Source organism: Tamandua tetradactyla, chromosome 4, assembly GCF_023851605.1.
Source record: "Tamandua tetradactyla isolate mTamTet1 chromosome 4, mTamTet1.pri, whole genome shotgun sequence".
Taxonomy (NCBI): domain Eukaryota; kingdom Metazoa; phylum Chordata; class Mammalia; order Pilosa; family Myrmecophagidae; genus Tamandua; species Tamandua tetradactyla.
Genome location: NC_135330.1, coordinates 102,606,498 through 102,625,921, shown reverse-complemented (window position 1 = coordinate 102,625,921; position 19,424 = coordinate 102,606,498). Strand labels below are relative to the sequence as shown.

General features: G+C 40.0%; 1 protein-coding gene across 2 annotated transcripts in view; it reads right to left on the bottom strand.

Annotated features, from left to right (window-relative positions):
* Positions 1-455: 455 nt before the first annotated feature.
* The window catches only part of ALG5 (ALG5 dolichyl-phosphate beta-glucosyltransferase), a 49,493-nt gene continuing 30,524 nt past the window's right edge, over positions 456-19,424 (bottom strand). The window contains exons 7-11 of one of the 2 annotated variants that reach the window (XR_013174477.1): positions 11,345-11,404; positions 6,406-6,557; positions 2,363-2,448; positions 1,528-1,641; positions 456-656 (exon numbers count right to left, since the gene is read on the bottom strand). Coding sequence is in view for 1 of the 2 variants with exons in the window: in XM_077158081.1 (XP_077014196.1) it covers positions 541-656; positions 2,363-2,448; positions 6,406-6,557; positions 11,345-11,404 (414 nt within the window). In the remaining variant the exon portion in view is untranslated. The remainder of the gene's footprint in view (positions 657-1,527; positions 1,642-2,362; positions 2,449-6,405; positions 6,558-11,344; positions 11,405-19,424) is intronic. The other variant, XM_077158081.1, reaches the window with a different exon arrangement.

Genomic DNA, 19,424 nt, shown 5'->3' with positions numbered 1-19,424 from the left:
AATAATGGAGAAAATGCCCAAAAGTACATTATTGGGACACATGGAATACAGACTGTAAGGTATCAATGTTCAATTCCTTTGACCTGATAATTGTACACTTCCTTGTTCTTAGGTAGTACAGTGTTCAAGGAACATGATACAACCTGCTATCAAGTGTTTAGAAAATAGATAAAGTGATAGCTAGACAGAAAGACAGGATGCATGACTGACAGATGGGTAGTCAGAATGATGCAGCAAATGGGCAAAATGTTAAAAGCTGGAGGATCTGGGTATGTGGGTGGGGGTACGATGGAGTTCTTTGTATGGATTTTGTATTATTTTTGCAACTGTCCTGTAAGTTTGAAGTTATTTCTAACTAAAAAGTTAAAAAATAACTATTTTTGTCTAAAAAATGTATATAATTTTTTCCTCATGGCATTTTATTCTTTAAAACTGTCAAAAAGCAGACACTGGCAACAGGCTTATTATAATTTTATTTAAAATTTTAATTTCAAATGAAATGTGACAACAATGTATAAGAACACAAAGGCTGCAAATGACCTATTTCCTCTTCCTAGTTTGTTCAAGCCTCCAGGCACCAGTCAAATATCGAAGTCGTATAAAAAGTAGGTCCTTGCCCATTTGTAGCCAGCTCCAAAATGGAACTAATTTAGAACCTACGATATAAAAATAATAAAAAAGTAAATTAACTCAGGAAGAAAACACAACAGTTTAGAACTGTATTTTAGAAGTCAGTCTGCGTGACCTTTGTGAACCTCTCTAGGCATTTTTAATTTTATTTAAATCATGGATATAAGAAATGAAAATTCCCAAGGCTGAAATAGAGTTTACGATAAAAACAGAAACCAAAACCAAGACTCTTGTATTGGACTGAAACTTGAAGGATCTAAATTGTGAACATTTCAAACGGCCCTAATATAATGGAATGTCTAAAACAAAAGTTGCTTAAAGAGAAATTACCATCACAGGCCCTACACCTAAAGACCCAGCCCCGCAGACGAACCAGACAATTCCTGCATGTGAATACAGCCCTAAGGTTGAAAAATAAATCTACGCTCAGAAGTTAAGAAAATTCTGTCCAGACCACTTTGTCCCAGGCCACGCAGGAACATAAGCCTCATGAAATGTCTGATCCACACATCATAGCAGATCCTTATAAACTGCTACTGATCCTACACATGCAGGTAAATAAGCACACCTGTCAGGAGGAAGGTATAAAACGTCATTACCATTCTAGTTATACCTTATTCTATGTAAAAGACCCTTTTCACGGCTCTGAATATACAGTGCACTGTTGTTTCGAAAGCACTACCACTACCGCTGTGCCTACCACTTGTACTGCAACATAATCATCTCTGTCGTGGAAATGAGGAGATGACATCAACATGGGGTAGCTTTCTCTTTTGTCCACTTCAGTCTCCAAGGTCTGAGGGGGGCGCAGGTCAACAGGGGGAGTGTCCCTCTGTGAGCGACCCTCCCCACCTCCCAGTCCCCTCTGACTAAGGGTGCTATTGTGGGTATTGGTACCGTTTCTGTAACTCAATTTGATTCAGCAAGGCTCCAAGAGGTTCCAATTGTTCTAGATCTCAAGGTCTGTGCATTTTCCAGACTGGTTCCTGAGTTTACAAAGCAACAGCAGCTCTGAAAGGGAGGCGTGAGGGAGGAGTCACTTGAGAGACCAGCTGGCAATGCTAAGTAAAGGAGAAAACTAGAAAATATTTTAAATTCTATCCAACCAAGCCTGTCTAAGGCTTTGTGAATAGGAATCATTAAGAATTATGAGATTTTTAATTATCATCACTCTTAGAGATGAATGAACTTTTGGGTGTATGTGCAAGTGCATATAACAATTAAAAACTGGCCTGGAGTGGACAGTGTACACTTAGAGTAAAAACAGCTATAATTTATTGGTGAGCTTTGCACAGTGGCTTGTAGGCACTAAACTCAACAATATCCACTGACTGGTGAAATAACACAAAGGTAATAAAGTGGGGATACAGGAAACAGAGTTTATGTGAAAGACCATCAGCTCTCTTCTAACTCAGGTCACCACGGCCTTACCCACGGTTGCAGTTTTATTGGATTCTCCTGGCCAGGGCTATAGACCTACAGAAGACTCCAGGAAGAGACAGAAAAATTTCAGAAGGCAGCAAGCCAGAGGGAGAAAGCGGCAGTGGTCTCCATGGGACCAGCTCCAAAGCCGAGGCAGCTGAGGAGGCCTTCCCGGTGGGTGGGGGAGGCAGAGACTAAGGCAGCCAACTCTACCGTACACCTACGTGTACGGTACACCTGTACACCTGCGGGGTCCGGCCTCTCTCCACGGTGGATTTAAGATCAGAGATGACGTACACAATACACTCACCTTCAATTTCAGTCCAGTTGACAGCAATTTCTGCTATTGGAATTTTTAAGAACTGTGCTATGTAAAGCAGTTCTACATCAAATGCCCTGAAATTGAAAATATAATGATAATTATTTTTAAAAAGACAGCAGAATGTCATTAAACCTCTACCTTGGCATTATTTAAAGAAGCTTACATGGTAGATGTGAAGCTTATACTATAAAACTAAAGGTCAGAGTCACCTAAGGCCAAATGTTTAAAACCTGAAAGTTCATAAGCTTCAAGGTAAACAAAAGTTATTTATCACCTCACTGTATAACATTTGACCGAGAAATATGTGTCTCTATCTCAACTCAGAAATTCTTAGAACTGGAAACAGCCTCTTGGGCTCCAGGAGAAAATTTAACCTCGAAAACTTGCAAGACTGATGGTTTTCAGTCTTAGCCTTGGTTTGCTCAAGATACAGAAAAAGATAGCATTTTCGATAGATTCGGAGAACTGATAAAACAGAACTCCGAAAAGCCTTAGGAGAGGATGTTCATGGTCACTTCAGAGTTGCTTGACTACTTTCTTCTGTTTCCATTACGGTTTAAAGTTTCTTTTCTTAAAAACAACATCCCTAACTGGGGCTATGTGAGTTGTAAGGAGCTATGTACCCCAGAAACATGTTTATAAATAATCCATTCCTGGGGGTGGGGACCCATTGCAAGTGGGACCTTTTGATGTTTACTTCTGTTAAGGTGTGGCCCACTCCCTCAGGATGAGTCTTCATCCTATTACTGGAGTCCTTTATAAGCAGAATGAAATTCAGGCACAGAAAGAGAAAGCGAGGGGAGCAAGAAGCTGTACATCAAAGGAATCCGAGAGAGGAAAGAGAAGCGGCCATGTGATAGAAAAACCAAAGACCAAGGATCACTGGCAGCCAGCCCCTGAAGGCCAGCTTTTGAAAAGAAATCAGTGCCTTAATGATGCCTTGATTTGGACTTCTCTTCACCTCAAAACGGTGAGCCTGTAAATTCCTATCGCTTAAGCCAACCCACTGCATGGTATTTGCTTTAGCAAACAGGAAATGGAAATGCGAGGCCTTGTTGCTTCCCCTCCTGCTGTTGGACAATGCAGACCCCTGGAGTAACTGAAAGGGAACACTGGAGACACAGCCCAGGTACCTCACTGAAAGGGAACGCTGCAGGCACCCGCCCAGGCTCCTCTGCCCCACTGCCAGTACATGGTAGAGGCCGCTGGTCTCTCCATCTCTTCCAGGTTTTGCTGATTTCAGCTTAAGCTTCCAGGGCACTCTCTCTCTGTCTGAATTTCACTCCACTAAGAAAGACTCCAGTAGTAGGATTAAGGTGGGCTATCCCTTACCTGAAGTAGTCTCATCAAAGGTCCTACTTACAATGGGTCCCCACCCCCAGGAATGGACTAGGTTTAAGAAAATGTTTTCTGGTGGACATACAACTTCCAACCTCCAAACTAATACAGAGAAGCAGTATAAGGGTTATCATCTAACTAAGATGGCTGCAGCTAGTTTTGAAAATGGGGGTGGGCAAAGCTACCATGTTTTCTTTAGTTACTTAGTTTCTGGTTCAGCTGCTACCTTACTAACAGACACAGTCATTAAGAACAAAGAGAATATTAAACATGGCAAAGACACTTTCCCACTAGATCCCCAGAAGGGCTTGGTGAAAATCTGTGTAAGAAACAGATGGACCCACCTGATGAGTTCCTTAAAAAAAATGAGAGGTTCCACTCGGCAGGTTGAACTTGAATGGCTTTGGATGGAACAGCTCCAGACATAGTTAAGGGCGGGGTGGGGGGATTGGGGGGACCCATGCTGAATACAGAGGGTTAAGTCAAAGTCCCATTGACCAGTAAGCCCCCATCTCCTTCCCCCATCTGGCTTTGTGACTCCTGGCTGCTACGGTCAGCCCTCCCACGCAGGAGATTGTGGAACCCACTCAAGTGACAATGACCAGCCTAAGGGAAAGAGATGACAGCTGGGAGTTTCCCAAGAAAATGGCCCAGATAAATTAACCTGTAATGAGTCTATTAGTCCACCAGAGGCTCTGGCTATGCACAAAGCTTCCAAAGACATTTGAGGAAAACCTTTGATGACAAAGCCAAGCAAAAATAAAAATTAAAATAGGAGGAAACAGAAACACTGCAGGGAAGGAAGAAAATAGAAGTTTCAATGAGACATTCAAAGAGCAGGTAGAAGACATTGCACACATGAAACCAGAACAGGAGATTTTTTAAAAAGTGAATACTGGGGGTGGGGTGGGGAAAGCATACTGGGAAATTAAAATTTTGATGGCTGAAATAAAAATTAAAAGGGTTGAAAGACAAAATTGAGAAAATCTCAAAAGAACAAAAACAGAAGAGTGAAAATAAAATGACAGGATCAGTAATTAGGATCCCACGACTGTTTTAAAAGAGAGAACAGAGTAAATAGAGAGGAGACTGTCAAAAGAGATGATTCAAGAACATTTCTCAGAACTAAAAGACAGAGTTCCCAGAGTTGGAGGGCTATCATCCTTAACAAATGGGTGAAAAACCCACTTTCCAGGCAGGATAGTGATGTTTCCAAACAGCCAGGAGAAAAATTTTCCAGAGGGTGGTGGAAATAACAAGTGTTATAAAAAGCACCAAGATTCCTGCTCCTAACCTGAAGACACATGTCTCTGTTGCTAGGGAGCTAGGTGTGCATCACCTGAGAACTCTAACGCAAGGGGAATTTCTTCAGGAACCCTCAAGTGATGACCAAAAGCATAGTATGCAGCTGAGATTCAAGACACCAGAACCCAAGGCCAGCACTAGCCTTCCCTCTCTCAAGAGCACACAAGGCCTCGTCAGGCAGTGGGGTCTTGCTCTCATGACACTCAGAGTGCCAAGGCGCCCCTGGTCTAGTTCAGAGACAGGGGAGGTGGCCTGGCCCCAACTAAGACCTGAGGACAAAGAAGGAGGTGAGAAGTTGAGGCAGGGAGTTGGGAGAAGTGGTATATGCAGACACAGCCACAGGAGGGGCACAAAAGTGCTGGGATGCCACTGAAGGAGTTTAAACACAAGAGAAAAATATGATTGGTCACTTCCAAGTTTTAAAAAGATCCTCAGGCTGCAGTATGGCTGTCTGTCCTGGACAGAGATGGACAGGCCTTGTCACGGACTACACGTCTGCAGGGGGGCTCTGGGGAGCGTCGGAGTCCACTCCAAGGCTTCTGGTTTCTGCATGACAAGAACTCCCAGCTCTGAGGGAGGTCTGGGAGAGTTCCGAGGAGGGTCTGGGATAGTTCCAAGATGGATTCTGGGTGGAGGGTGCCAAGGGAACAGTGTATTTCAAGGAGGTGGAGCTCAGCAGGATTGGGTCTGCTGATGGGTTAAGTAAGACCAGTGTTGATTAGATCTCAGATGGAGGGCTGGGGTAAAGTCCATATTGAGGTGGGGAATGGAAAGAGGGGGAAGTGGGAAAATGGAGATGGAATAAAGACCAGGCTTTCCAGAAAGGAAAGAGAAGAGATGGGGCTGGAGCTGAAGAAGTGTGAGGGGGTCAATGGAAATAGTTAATTTTAATGATGAGATACTTAAGACTTATTTTAAAATCTGATGAGAACGAAGGGGTTGAGAAGAAAGTAATGAGCCAGAATAGGTTGCTGGGGAGGTGGGAGGGCTGCAGAGGGTGAAGGACTGGAAGAGGAGAGAGAGAAGATGGATCTTCTGCGAGAGGAGAGAGAGTGGAACCCTATTCTACTTCACTATTTCTGAGCTTCTTCTTTCTTTCCTCAAAGGGGGAAAAAAAGAAAGTTTAAGGAAATGAGATATTCTTAGGCCTCTCAATTTATACTGCCTACAATTAAGATGAATATATATTACTATGACCAAACCCATTTGGGCATTTGCAAAATAAAACCTAACCCAGTGAAAGTATAAAGGCATAAATTAAGTTTACACACATACGGGCCAGCTGTTTAAACCCAGTGTTCATTATGAGAATACAGGGATGATCGCCATTCCCTGGAATAACTGCTGTGTAATAAAACACACCAGATATAGTCCGATTAGGAACCTACCATCGTTCAATGTGTAGTGATGAAAACGTCCGTGAAGCAGCTTCTCGAGTTAATAATTTGAACCCACACTGTGTGTCCCTGATTCCTCTGACACAAAGGAACCACACCAGAAAGTGGAACCCATACATGAGAAGAGTACGGAAGTAAGAACGCTGAAAACAAAGACAAAATATAAATGACTGTGTGCTTATTTGTACAGGAGACACTGCAAACAAATGGCCGTGGACAGCGGCATCTTAGTATTCGCTGTCTTGGCAGAGCTCATGTAAGAAGGCCCTGGTCCCCTCAGCTTTGCTGGCATGGTGTCCTGAAGACACAGTGGGAATGCCTCCTGCCTGCAGCAAGTGCGGAGGCACTAGACCCCTAGGTCCTGATCTCCTGGAGGTTCTGTCAACAAGCTCGCGAGAGGCCAGGGCAGCCAGGTCCTGAGCTGGCAAGGGTCAGATAAGCATTTACCTACATATTTTATGCCTCCCTGCCCAACATAAATTTTAATTTCAAAAAGGGTGACAGTGAACAGAATATAATAGAAAAACAAAATCTTAAGATTTGAACCTGAAGTTCAATACTACCTAACACAGATACTGATAGAAGAGGTGCAGCAGAAAGTAGCAAAAGTTACAGACTAGGAATATCATCTCCAAGGAGTTTGCCAAAAAAAACCAGTCTCTTTAATTAGGTATTCCAGATATCTGATTAAATATATTTTAATGATAGAGTTCTTTAATACTTAGAACATTAGCTTTAAGTGCTCTTCCATTTAATCTCACCTGAGGACTCATCATTGTTTTCAGTGATTAAATTTACTGGTAGCAGTAACACAGTATATAATGATATTTCATTATTCACTAAACATTGAAAACTTTTAAAATGTAAAAACGATAGGTTATTAATATCACATATTCAAGAATTTCGTATTTAAGATTATACAGCCTGTTAGTAGTCTGTGTAGCACGTCTAATCTTGTACTGTATACTGAAGATCCCTTCTTTCTTCTGGTTTTTGTTTTCTATAATTATAGCCTTTGGTATCTCTCTTTATTCACATGGATTTTCTATCATCACAAGGAGCCACCACTGAATAGAGCAATGACTCAGCATGGCAGGAAAAGCAGGGACTGAGCATGCCCATATTTATATACTTGAACCTCTGGCTCCACTGTGAATTAGCAGGGTCAGCCTGAGCAAGTCATGTCAACATCCCCAGCCCATTTCTCCACCTATGAAAAGGAAATACAACGCCTAAGCTCACACAGTTACTGTGAAGATTCAATGAGCCTTTAGCAAAGCACTTGGCACTGAAAGTAGGAACTCACTAGCGTTTTCTGATAAAGAAAGCTTAAAAGCTCATTTTACTCCTTGACTATAATTATAATTCTACTTGTATATTAAATAGGGCAGAGAGGGAAGAAGGATAAAATACTTAACAGGTATGGAAAACAATTTGTTTTTAAATGATCTAGCACTTCTCATTTATCACCTAGTATCATTAGTTATGTTTTCATGTAAATATTTCTTACCTCTCTAAGTAGATAGGGCAGAAACCTCAGCTTAAAATACTTTGAGAATCTCAGAACAGCTTGCTCAGTGCCTTCCATATTAAATACTTCCAATAAATACTGGTTGACTGATTAAACCTCCAAAAGAGCATTTATGCTTAGGAAAGGAACAAACAGAAATTGAAAGATAGAAAAATAAAAATTAAAAGGTAGAAATATATCTATAAACTATTCTCCTTGAATAATTTTTAGTGTGATTTAGGTGAGCTTATTAATTATCAAATAAAAGTATTTGTAACTGTTTGTCTGGATGGTAATATTTATTCTATGATAATGGCTATTCAAAAAAAACCAACAAAAAACTGGAGTTGACCTGAAGACAACTTATTTGACTTCAACATATTTGAAAGCAAAACAAGGTAAACCACAAATCAGAAGAATTTTTTAGAAGATATACAAAAATATATCATTGGACAGAGTTATTTAACTGAAGCTAAGAATGTCATAAAGGAACATGACATGACTGAAACTGACTTTTAAAAACATGAAGGAAAAAGACACTCACTGCTTCAGTATTAACAAAAATCTCCTAAAATTTATGAAATGTGAACAAGTGAAATTAAAGCTAACTGATGATTCCATCATCTTAAAATAATAAGTTCAAAGATGTTACAAGACTTGAACAGACCAAAGAAACTTTTAAGAAAACTTAACTTCCTTAAAAAGTTTTGTGACTGCTATCAGCACACATTTCTCCTCTGAGAAAACTAAAGATCCCAACTGAATGCTAACAGGTTCTATTTTTTAATTCTTTTTAAATGACAAATTTGAGAATACTCAGACAATGTAACACGACTGTAACACAGAGCACACGGGAACATGAGCACATTCAGGGATGCCAGAGGGCTCCGTTTGTATTGCAAGAGGGAAGTAAGACAAATGGAGGGTTAACTGAGATTAGAAGCATTTAGGAAAGAGGAGTCAGGGCATCATCCCAATAAGTATCTGCAGAGTCTGTTTATGATCCTGATTGCCCAATTCTTCGGTATGTCCTCACTGTCCACGAAGAGATGAACTCGCCAGGCTCTGAGAGGGGAGGGAAGGCAATGTTTCTGTGGCCTGGGGCAGGGGCTGGTCCTGGTTTCCATGAGGACTAACCAGCCATGGAGAGTGCCCTCCTGGCAGGGTGACATGCAGCGCCTGGGGAGAAGTGCTGGCCTTGGGGTGGTGAGTCAGCTTACCCTTTCTACTGAACTGTGGTCAGTTCCAGGGGGTCCCAGAGCACAAAATCAATCTCAAGGTTTTAGAGATGTAGGGAGGGATGGATGGATGACAAGATAAATTACAAATACACAGGTCTCGTGATAAAAGCAGTTCTAGGTAAAAGATTTAGACTGTGGCATGGCCTCATTTAAATATTTCTGGGAAAAATTCAGTTTTCAACAAATGAAGGTTCTAAGTGAAAAGAAATTTTGTACCAATAAAAAAATAAACCAAAAAAACATGGTTCTACAGCCACCCACAGTAAAGGTCCCAACTACTTCTAGATTACTTCAATAGCTTCCTAACTCGGCTCCCTGCTTCCTAGTTTTTCAATCTACCTTTTTTCCCCTTCATCAATAGGTTATCCTTTCCCACTGCATCAATATATATTTTTTAAAAAGACACAAATTTATTCATAAAACTATTACTAATATTGGTCTCTTTTAAGTGTTTTGGTTTTCAGCTATTTTTACACAGATAATTACACGGTATTTATAATAATATACTGTTATTTTCATACAACCTGATACCTTAAGTGTTTCCCCATGTTATTATAATCTTCATATCATCATTTTTACTGGCTGCATAGTATTTCATCCAGGGGATATACCTGTATTACTTACTGTTGGACAGTTAGTATTTTATAGTTTCTAGAATTTCACAATGATAAATAAATTTGTGCTGAACATCTCAGGCATATACTTTTTCCTTTCTTATCTCCTGTGCACTGGTAGAGTGATGAGACTAGATGAGCCAATCTCAAAGGTCTCTTTCAATTTTAAATTTCTAGGAGTGTGATATTCTGTGCAGATGATAGATTAACCTTTCTCAAGTACTACTGAGAGTTCATACGGCATAAATAAACCACCAGAATATTAGAAATCCACTTAAACATAAAAGAGGTTTTGCGTCTGCTATCAGCATACATTGGGGGAAAAATTACTATTTCAGAGTCATTGAGGGAAGGTTCAGCCTTTTGTTCCATTGGTTCTCAAGCTTTAGAGCACCTAAGGGTGGCCTGAGAAATTGTTAAAAATGCCCATTCTTGGAAAACACAGGTAAAGTGTATCCAGGAATTCATTGTACTGATTTTGCTACTTCTTGTGGGTATTAAAGTATTTCAAAATTAAAAAACTTTTTTTATGATTAAAAGAACATGTCCATTCTTGGTCCAACCCTTGGAGTCTAACTCACTGTAGCTGGGATGGGCCGAGCAACAGGCGTTTTAAAAAACTCCCCAGATAACTTTGACCATGTTTTGAAAATTACTGCTTTATTCTCCCAGTTATTTGACCACTTTATAGACAAACTATTGAGAACATAATGGGGAGTTACTGGGCTTGCTACACCCGACCTATATCTTAAAGTGAAAAAGTGATTTTAAAAAATTGCCAAGAATAATTCCTTAATAAGATGCTTTCCCTTTGAAGTTACTCCTGCTCTTCTAGTAGTCTATAAATTACAAAATGAGGATCTAACATCTCCAGAGATGTTTTAAACCCTAAAACAGGCAATCAAAACTGTTTTCAAATTTTAAGATACAGTGTTTTTCCAGGAGGAACAAAGTCAAAAAAAAAGAGAGAGTTTAAGTGAAACTCACTTTAGTGTGCCAATATGAGAAAAACTAAAGGCAAGGTGATTGGTTTAAAAATGAATCGTTTAGAACTATGAAATCTGTTCTACAGCTAATTATTGCGAAGTGCTTTGAAATTTATTGCTTTTTTGTATATGTCATTTTTCACATAAGAAAAAAAGTCGATTATGATGATTAAAAATATATATACATACAAATATATATTTTTATCTATAAAAACACTAGCATACAAACTTGAAACTAACAGGTTATTCAAAGTGACACAAATGTTCTGTTAAGGAAGCTTAAAAATATTTTTTTATTTGTAAAACAGAAGTGGAATAAAAATATTCTGTGTTGTTAGGGAAAAAAAGAATCATTTGCCTCATAGTGTCTTAAAATAAAATAAGAGAGAGCCACATTCTTTTTGTATCCTGTTAAAGAAAATACTTAAATGTGCCAATCCTTCAAGAACTTCTGAAATTAAAAAATGCTATTTTCTTTTCTTTTGAAAGGAAACTCATTTCTAACAGGCCAAACATGGAAACCTATTTCTATGTGAAAAAGGAAAACTGTTGTTTCATGTCAGTTAATGAAAGTCTCACCTGAGCAATTGATTCCTTTTCCAAATGAGCTCGAGATCCACATGCAATAGCCATTTGATTCTGAGGGAAAAAAGCAACAAAATCATTTTTCAATATTTAACTATTAATAAAATAAAATTATTTATTTTCAATGCGAGCACCTCATTTTCGGAGGGTGACAGGAAAACACTAAGCTCTTTTACAAGGTTTACTGAGGAGTCTGGAATCTGCCCAGGCACAGGAAACCTAATTGGATACCTTCTGGGGTGAAATGGAAGTGGAACATATTACCTCAAAATTCATATCTTCAAATATTTTTCTGACTAAAAAAAGATAGGCTAAAATAATTAGACAAGAACAAAAGTAATGATATTACAAAGAAAAGGGTTATCTGCAGGTGATATGATTATATACCTGGAAAATTCAGGAAAATCAACTGAAAAACTACTACAAATAAGAAAATTTTAAAAAATTAGTGGGCAAGAAATTAATACACGTAAAACTTTAGCCTTCAGATATAATAAATAATAACCAGAAGATGTAAGGGAAGAAAAGACAGCATTTATAAGATTAATTAAGAAGAAAAATATAGAAATAAACTTTACAAGAAATGTGGCAAGATATAAACAAAATATTTAAATGCGACTTAGGAGAGAAGAATCCAACAGTCCCTAATTAATCTGTAAATTTAAGGCATACCATTAAGAATATCAAAAGAATTTGTAATTGACCTAGATAAGCTTCTCTAATATGTAAAAACAAAGAACTAAGAAGAGCCAGGAAAATCCTAAGGCTGAGAAAGGACTAGCCCCAAAAGATATGAAAATATTATTCTAAACCCATATTAATGAAAACTAAGGTCCTGAAACGTGAATAGACAAATCCACGGACCACATGGGAATACCAGAAACACACTCATGGTACTCACAAACATGGGTACTCCAATGAGGACAGAGATGACATTTCATACCCACAGGAAAACAGGACAGCTGACATGTCAGGAAGTGGGATTAGCCTGACAGCCATTTGGAAACCAAATTAAGTTAGACCTGAGCCTCATATTGAATACTAGTCTATCCAAGATACATCAAGAATTTAAATATAAAATACTATGAGTCACTTTTTTTTTTTGAAGGGAAGTAGTCTCAGTTTATTTAACCTTCTTGTACTTTTCACAAAAATAATAAAGATTTGACACAGAATCATAGGTCCTAAGAGAACCCAAAGAATTTACCCAGTTCATCTTTCCATCTTCAGCCAAGACATTATACCAATGTAGGCAGATGAAAACTGATTCTGCTTATAGCATTATACCAATTAATATGTTTGTTATGAAAGAATCAACTTTAGCGAAATCTGTCACAGTATTCAACATATCTGTAATAAAAGATGCAGCCATCTAAATAGAAAATATTAAGAATTTTGTGCAACAATGAAAAACAGAATTTACATGAGGGAAATCACAATTGACTATAAGTTAACACCATCACAGAACCCAGTACCTTTCTTATTCAAGTATATACACTGTTTTTAAGACTTGGTTACAGCAAAGCCATTAATAACTAGGACATACATGCAATTATTTTAATAAACATCATGAAAAAAACAGATAAAAATACTTCATTCTGAAATTCTATAACAATTACAAACATGTTAACATTACCACTATATATGTGATGCATAATTTTAAAATGACTTTTACACTTAAAAAATAGCACTGAGTTTTATTAAAATACTGATAATGGCTCAACATTTTTTTAAAAGTCAGAAAATCTTTGTCTATATTCCAGTAGTTTATATTTTAAGTACTTTTTTCCTTACTCACCCCAGTGATTAAAAAATGTTTTTCATTCACTGAAAAACAGCAAGAGGTCTCTAATGAAGAATCACATCCGAAAACTTCTAGTTCTTTGAAACGGCTGGAAAGGCCTTCTTAGTGCCCACATCAGCAGCTGTGGTTTGGGTTTTACAGGAAAAAGAAGGGCTTCACTTTCCGGTGTAGGAAATCGTTCCTGGTAGACTTCAGGATAGGATTTCTGAAACTGCTTCAGTTTTTTCTTCTTTTCTTTGCTAGAGAGTTTGTTGTCTGTTATAACTTCCTCCAACAAAGCTGCCAGAGGTTCCTGAGAACCATATGCCCTTTGATACTCAAATTCCTCTGGACTAATTTGACGGCAAAATGATGGGGCAGATAGAGTGATATCCATATCAGCTCCTGGGTATTTTATCTGGACTCTTCGTAGATGAGCCACACGGTCCTCTATAGAAGTCTGCAAGGCCAAAGGAACTTTCAGAATCTCCTGGTAATTGTCCATCAAAAATGTCACCAATCTAGCAGCTAACAACTCATCCAAGCCCACTTCATCTTTGGAACACAAGATGCAATGGGAAAATGTCTGAACCAACAGTGTTCGGGTGCCAACACCATCACACAGTGGTGGCATCTCCTTGTTTAAACAGATCCTTGCTATCATCCTCATCAACAGCTGTAGCTTTCTTCTATTTTCAGGTGGTAGGAGGAGGCAGCAAATCTGAAATGCTTCAATAGCCATTTTCTCTTTCTGTAACAAACCGACTTGGTGGCCCAGTATGGCCTGGGCCCCACGAGGCGGTGCTCCATGGTCCGCACTTGGGCTACGAATCTATGATTCACTTTTTAAAAGATCTCAAAGTGAGGAAGGTACAAGTACACAAAACCCAAAATTTAGGCCAATTTGACCATACAATAAAAAAAATTTTGTTGTGTGCCAAAACAGCAACAAAAATCCAACATTTCCAAAGTTAAAAGACAAACAGGGGCAATGTGGGACACGATTCCCAGGGATGAGCCTGGCCCTGGCATCGTGGGATTGACAATGCTCTGAAAGAACTGAGAAGATGCTCAACCCTCCTCATACCATGAGAATGTAAGTCGAACCCTATCGTATATGCATACTCTGCAAATAGTAGTTTAAAGTTACCAAAATCACAACTACACATATAATTTGATCCAGCAAGCCCACAAGTAGGAATTCTTCTTATAAACACACTTGCATATGTGTAAAATAACTTTCATCCAGTGTTAACCACCCCAGTACTGTCTGTAGCAGTGGGTATACGTGCCAGGAAAGGAGCTGACTGTGGAGCCATGGAAGAGTGAAGATGGGTTACTCTCCAAGCTCCACTCTTACGTGGAAGGAACAACAGAATGGAGTGCAGTGGGTTACAACTGGCTTTAAAAAACAATAATCCTTCCAGGCGTACATACAAGACAGTTAACAGGTGACTGAAGCATGATAGGTGGAGCTTGTCTCAATGCACAGCTTTTTGAATTTTGAACTATTCATCAAAATAAAAGCAAAAAGTGCTCACTGCAAAAAAAGTTAGCAAAATTAACAATTTATGTACATAATAAAACTTTACTATAAAAAGTCATGTACAGTCTAACTGCCTAGAAGCAGCCACTGATAACATTTTGAATATTCCGTTGTAGTCTTTTTTTCTACATTTCAAAAACCATGGATGAAAGTTATTCATGTATACCATGCTCTTTTTCATTTAAAATAACCTAAAAACTTCTCATGTTCAGTTCATTGTTTTTGAACTTTTTATTATGGGTATTTTCTGACATACATAAAACTAAAAAAGAGCAAAAGAACAAAGCTCCAGGTAGCCACCACCTGGCTTCAACAGTTATCGGCACACAGCGGGTCTTGTTTTACCTAAAATCCCTTCATACCACATCACCCATCCTGGGGTTATTTTGAAAAAAATTCCAGGCATCTTCTAAATTGATATATATTTCAGTAACCTTATAAGATAAAATTATAAAAGACAAAGACTCTTTAAAACCATAATTGCAATACCACCATCATACCTAAAACATCAATAATAATTTGTCATCAGATACAGTCATGTTCAAATTTGCCCAATTACTTACATATGTTTTTAGTTTGTTTGAATCAAGAGCCAAACAAAAATCCACACACATCAGTTGATCTATCTTTTATCCTTCAGTTCCTATTACCTCTTTTTACTTTTTTCTTGTAATTTATTTTGAGTGAAGCAGGTTGTTGGTCCAATGTTTCTCCAGGTGGGGTCTTGCTGATTGCATCCCCATGGTGTCATTTACTAATTCTCTGTCTTCTGTATTCCTGCAAACTACTAGTCAGGTTAGAGGTCTGAGTATTTGTCAAGAACTCGTCACGACAGTGCCGCAGACTTCCCATGGCACCATTTTAGGAAGCATGAAGTGTTTTTCTTTCTTTCTTGTGTCATTTGTAAGGGCAATGCAATATTTTACTATATAGATTTATACTTTAGTCATTCCTGAATATATTTTAATCATTCTGATTTCATGTTATTATAAAGGTAGTACCTAAAATAAAATCTCTACATATAAAACTATACTTTGGATCCCTTTCTTTGGAGCAAGTCACAGAAGTAGAATTATTAAAAGTATGAATGTTAACATATATGCTCAAATTGTTCTTTTAACAGGCTCTTTACATTCCCAATAACTGGGTAGGGGCAAATCTTTGTCAGTTTAATTATTCTCAGTTTAAATGTCCTAATTTGAAAAGAGAAAAATATAACATTACCTAATTTACTTTTTTTTTTTTTTAAGTAAAAAGGTAACCTTCAGGGGAATGTTTATCGGCCATCTATATTTTCTTTTGGAGATTATCTGGCATATGGTTTGTGTGCTATATAATAGTAAGAATAACTTTCTTTCCCTTTTTTTTCTGGCAGAGGCTCTTTGTGCAGGAAGTTTTCATAAAGAGGAACATGCAAAGGTTCAGAGAGTATATGATAATAAGCATAGCTCTGAACTCAAAAGAAAGCAGCAACGAAACTGATCAACTAATAAAAATGGACATCCTTCCACTTTTCAGAGATCTATGAGTAGAGTTACAATCTCATTTAAAGTAAAAAAAAAAAAAAAAAGCTTTACATTTAAAATCTTATCTTTTCCCAGGTTAAGTACCTAAAAGCTATTAAGACAGTTTCACACACCTGCAGAATTCTGGCCTGAGAACTGTCTGGTCCTCATCTCAAGATTAGAAGGAATTAATCTAAACAGCTTTTAAGTAAGCCTCTTTTCAAGAAAGAAGGACATTCTTGTTTTAAAAACTGCCCATATTAGAAAACAAAATAGAGTCTGATTCTTTTTCAGAAATGCTCCTTCTAGCCTCTATGTTGTCTTTATCAAATGAACTTTGAATTACAGGCCACGGGCATTCTCCAGCACTCAATTATACAGAAAGACAGTCACCCATCCACACTGGCTCTCACTGACTCCATCCCAACTCAGTAGGCTCTGTTTGATGTACTGCATCCTAAAGAGGGAAGATGTTTAGGATGCTGGATTTTCTTTTTTTTTTTGGTGGGGGGATGCTGGTTTTAAAATGAGAGAAAGGAATCCAGACTATGGACAGCCAACAGCCAACCCATCTCAGTGCCCAACTACAGACCAAGCATTAACAACAACAAAAAAATGGAGACTAACGATGCATCCACTTGAGTCTTTAAAAACTAACTGCACTTATGATTTTATTGCTCTGTAACAAAACATATCAAACTGGATTGATTCATAGGTCATTGTGAGTTACAGTTTAACCAAGGTAATGACGACCATGATGCATGTGCAAATTCCAAGAGACAGCCTGGGGAGGAAGGCATCACTGTACACTGCAGGTACAAACCCAAGGTCAGGGCAAGGGAGATGCCCCAGGGCATGCCAAGAGGCCCCAGCTCCCTCTGCCTCCTGGCGTATTGTATAGTGTCCCCAAGAAGAATGGGTTCCAATGTGACTACGTTCGTTCTAGATGCTGTTTCCACTTCTCTGCAAGTTGGGCCTGTTCCTCTAAAAGGTCTTGCAAGGTGGCCTCAGGCACAATTCTGCTCCCAATACAGAGGATGCGAGATTGAAACAGAGCTCATTGGAAAGCCTCTGCCATCTTCTCTTGCCCAGCTCCATCTCTTTCAGGAACAAACTTCATGGACTTTGTGCATTGTCTTACAGACAGTAGCTGAAAGGGCTGTGTAGCACTTGATGAATGAGGCCTCTGTGCCCCATGCTGGCCCCACTGCACCTCTCCCATCTTACTTATACCTGACTTCCTACTCTGTAGCCTCCAGCAGGAAGCAATGTCCAGCAGCCATCCTTGCCAGGTCCAGTTTGCCCTCACAACAAAAGCACACACCCAGGCTCACTAGGAACACAGTGGAGAGAGCAAACACCTGTCGCTCTGGAACCTGCAATCGCATAGTGAGGGGAACCTGGGGAGTACTGGAAACTGGGGAACTGGGCAGCGGCCTTCCCCGCTGCTGTGCAGGGAGATTGCTCAGGGTCTGCAATGTGCTTGAGCTCTTGGCCAATATCAGGGTTAGAGGTCTAGACCAAGTCACACCTGGCTGCACACACCTCAACCTTGCCTAGGGGCTGCTGCAAACTGGAGTCCACTCCAACAGGCTATCGTTTGCCACACAGACTGGGAGGATGGCTAGTCTTGGGAGACTACTCTGGTGAACAGCGCTGCTGGGGCTGCTTTGTGCTGCTGCCCAAATCTCGATTCTCACTGCTTACAAGGTGACCAAGTGGGTTGAGATGGTGGCATCGCCAATGGAGCTTGCCCACTACACGACGACATCAAGGGAGGACTCTTGTCCTCACGGAAGACTTAGACAAAGCCACCTCCCTCTTCCTCTGAAGGCGCACAGCTCTGATTGCCTGTCAGCGTTACCATCCCTGCTCCTTACACCAATGAAGGCTCTAACATCCAAGAATCTTCTCGCCTTATTGTATGCTCTGAACAAAGCTGTCTTGAAATTTTCCTTCTCCCAGTCCCACTGGAGCCTTGAGAGCAGTCTTGTCCCTAGCTCATCTCTAAATCTTCATAGCCCTGTGGTCAGCTCTGCACAGGGCCACAGTGCTGGACATGGGAGACACATCTTAGGGAAGCCCCTGGGGTGTATGTTCTCTGCCTAGTCTCTGAGACTAGATGCCATTTTCTGGAAATGCAAATGCACACTGCTGTTTCACTAGGTCACACCCATCTCCCAGCCCAAATGAAGGTCCTGCACGAGTTGAAGCCGGGGCACTGCAGGAGTTGCTAGCCTGTGTGCCCTGGGCCAGAAAGGCACAGGGCAGGGGGTCTCACAGGCCATGGGCACAGTTCCTTTAACGCATCCCAACTGTTTACGAATGAGCAAGGGGACTGCAAAGCCCCTATGGCAGCCTGCCCAAGTACCAGGGCCAGCCTATGGACTGTGGTGGAGGCCCACTGCCCAGGCTGATGGCATGGTCCTTGCTGAGTATCCCCGTTCATGAGGCTTCTTAAAGCTGTGCTCCTGAAGCCCAGACCTGGTTGTCGTGGGGTCCAGGCCCACTCTAATGGGCACAGACACCTGGTTTCCAGGAGCAGGGGGTCGGCTGGGGCTGGCCTGCAGCTTCACTACGTAAACTCTTCACTTCACTCGGCCTGCACATTTGCTCTGTAAACTCCTGGTCTTGAAAGAATATGATCACTTGAGTTTTGGAAATTTGGATTCTTGGTCACTGGAGAATGCTGGAGTGGGCAGCTGCTCTGAGCTCACCTCTTGGGTAGCTGGACAACAGCCATCCTTGCAGGTGCCACTTCGTGGGATCACTGTGGCTGTGTGGAACAGTGTTGGGCTTCGGAAGGAACTGCAAGCCTCAACAACCCTGTGCACCCACCTCTGCTGCCCACTAGGTGACTCAGCAATGGGTCCCAGGACTACCACCCTCACTGAAGTGCTGATGCACCCTCCTCCGGCCCAGAGCCTCATTCTTTTAAGCCTCTCTCTGAATATATCTGAGTTACTCATGTTTTTTAAAGTGACTTTTAAAGTTACTGTGTCAGCTGGATTTTAAAAGTGGTAATTGAATATTTATATCATTCTCCAGAAATAAGTGCTCAACCAGATTCTCTCTTTCCAGCACATTTTCACTTAAGTATTCTCTCTCAATTCACCGATGAGAAGGCTGTAAGAATTAGGTAGATTCAACCTACATCAACATAAAAGGTAAGACTAACAGCTCTAAATGACCACTAACTAAAGCACTGGGTCATTCAGTGCTGAAATGCTAAACATTTGA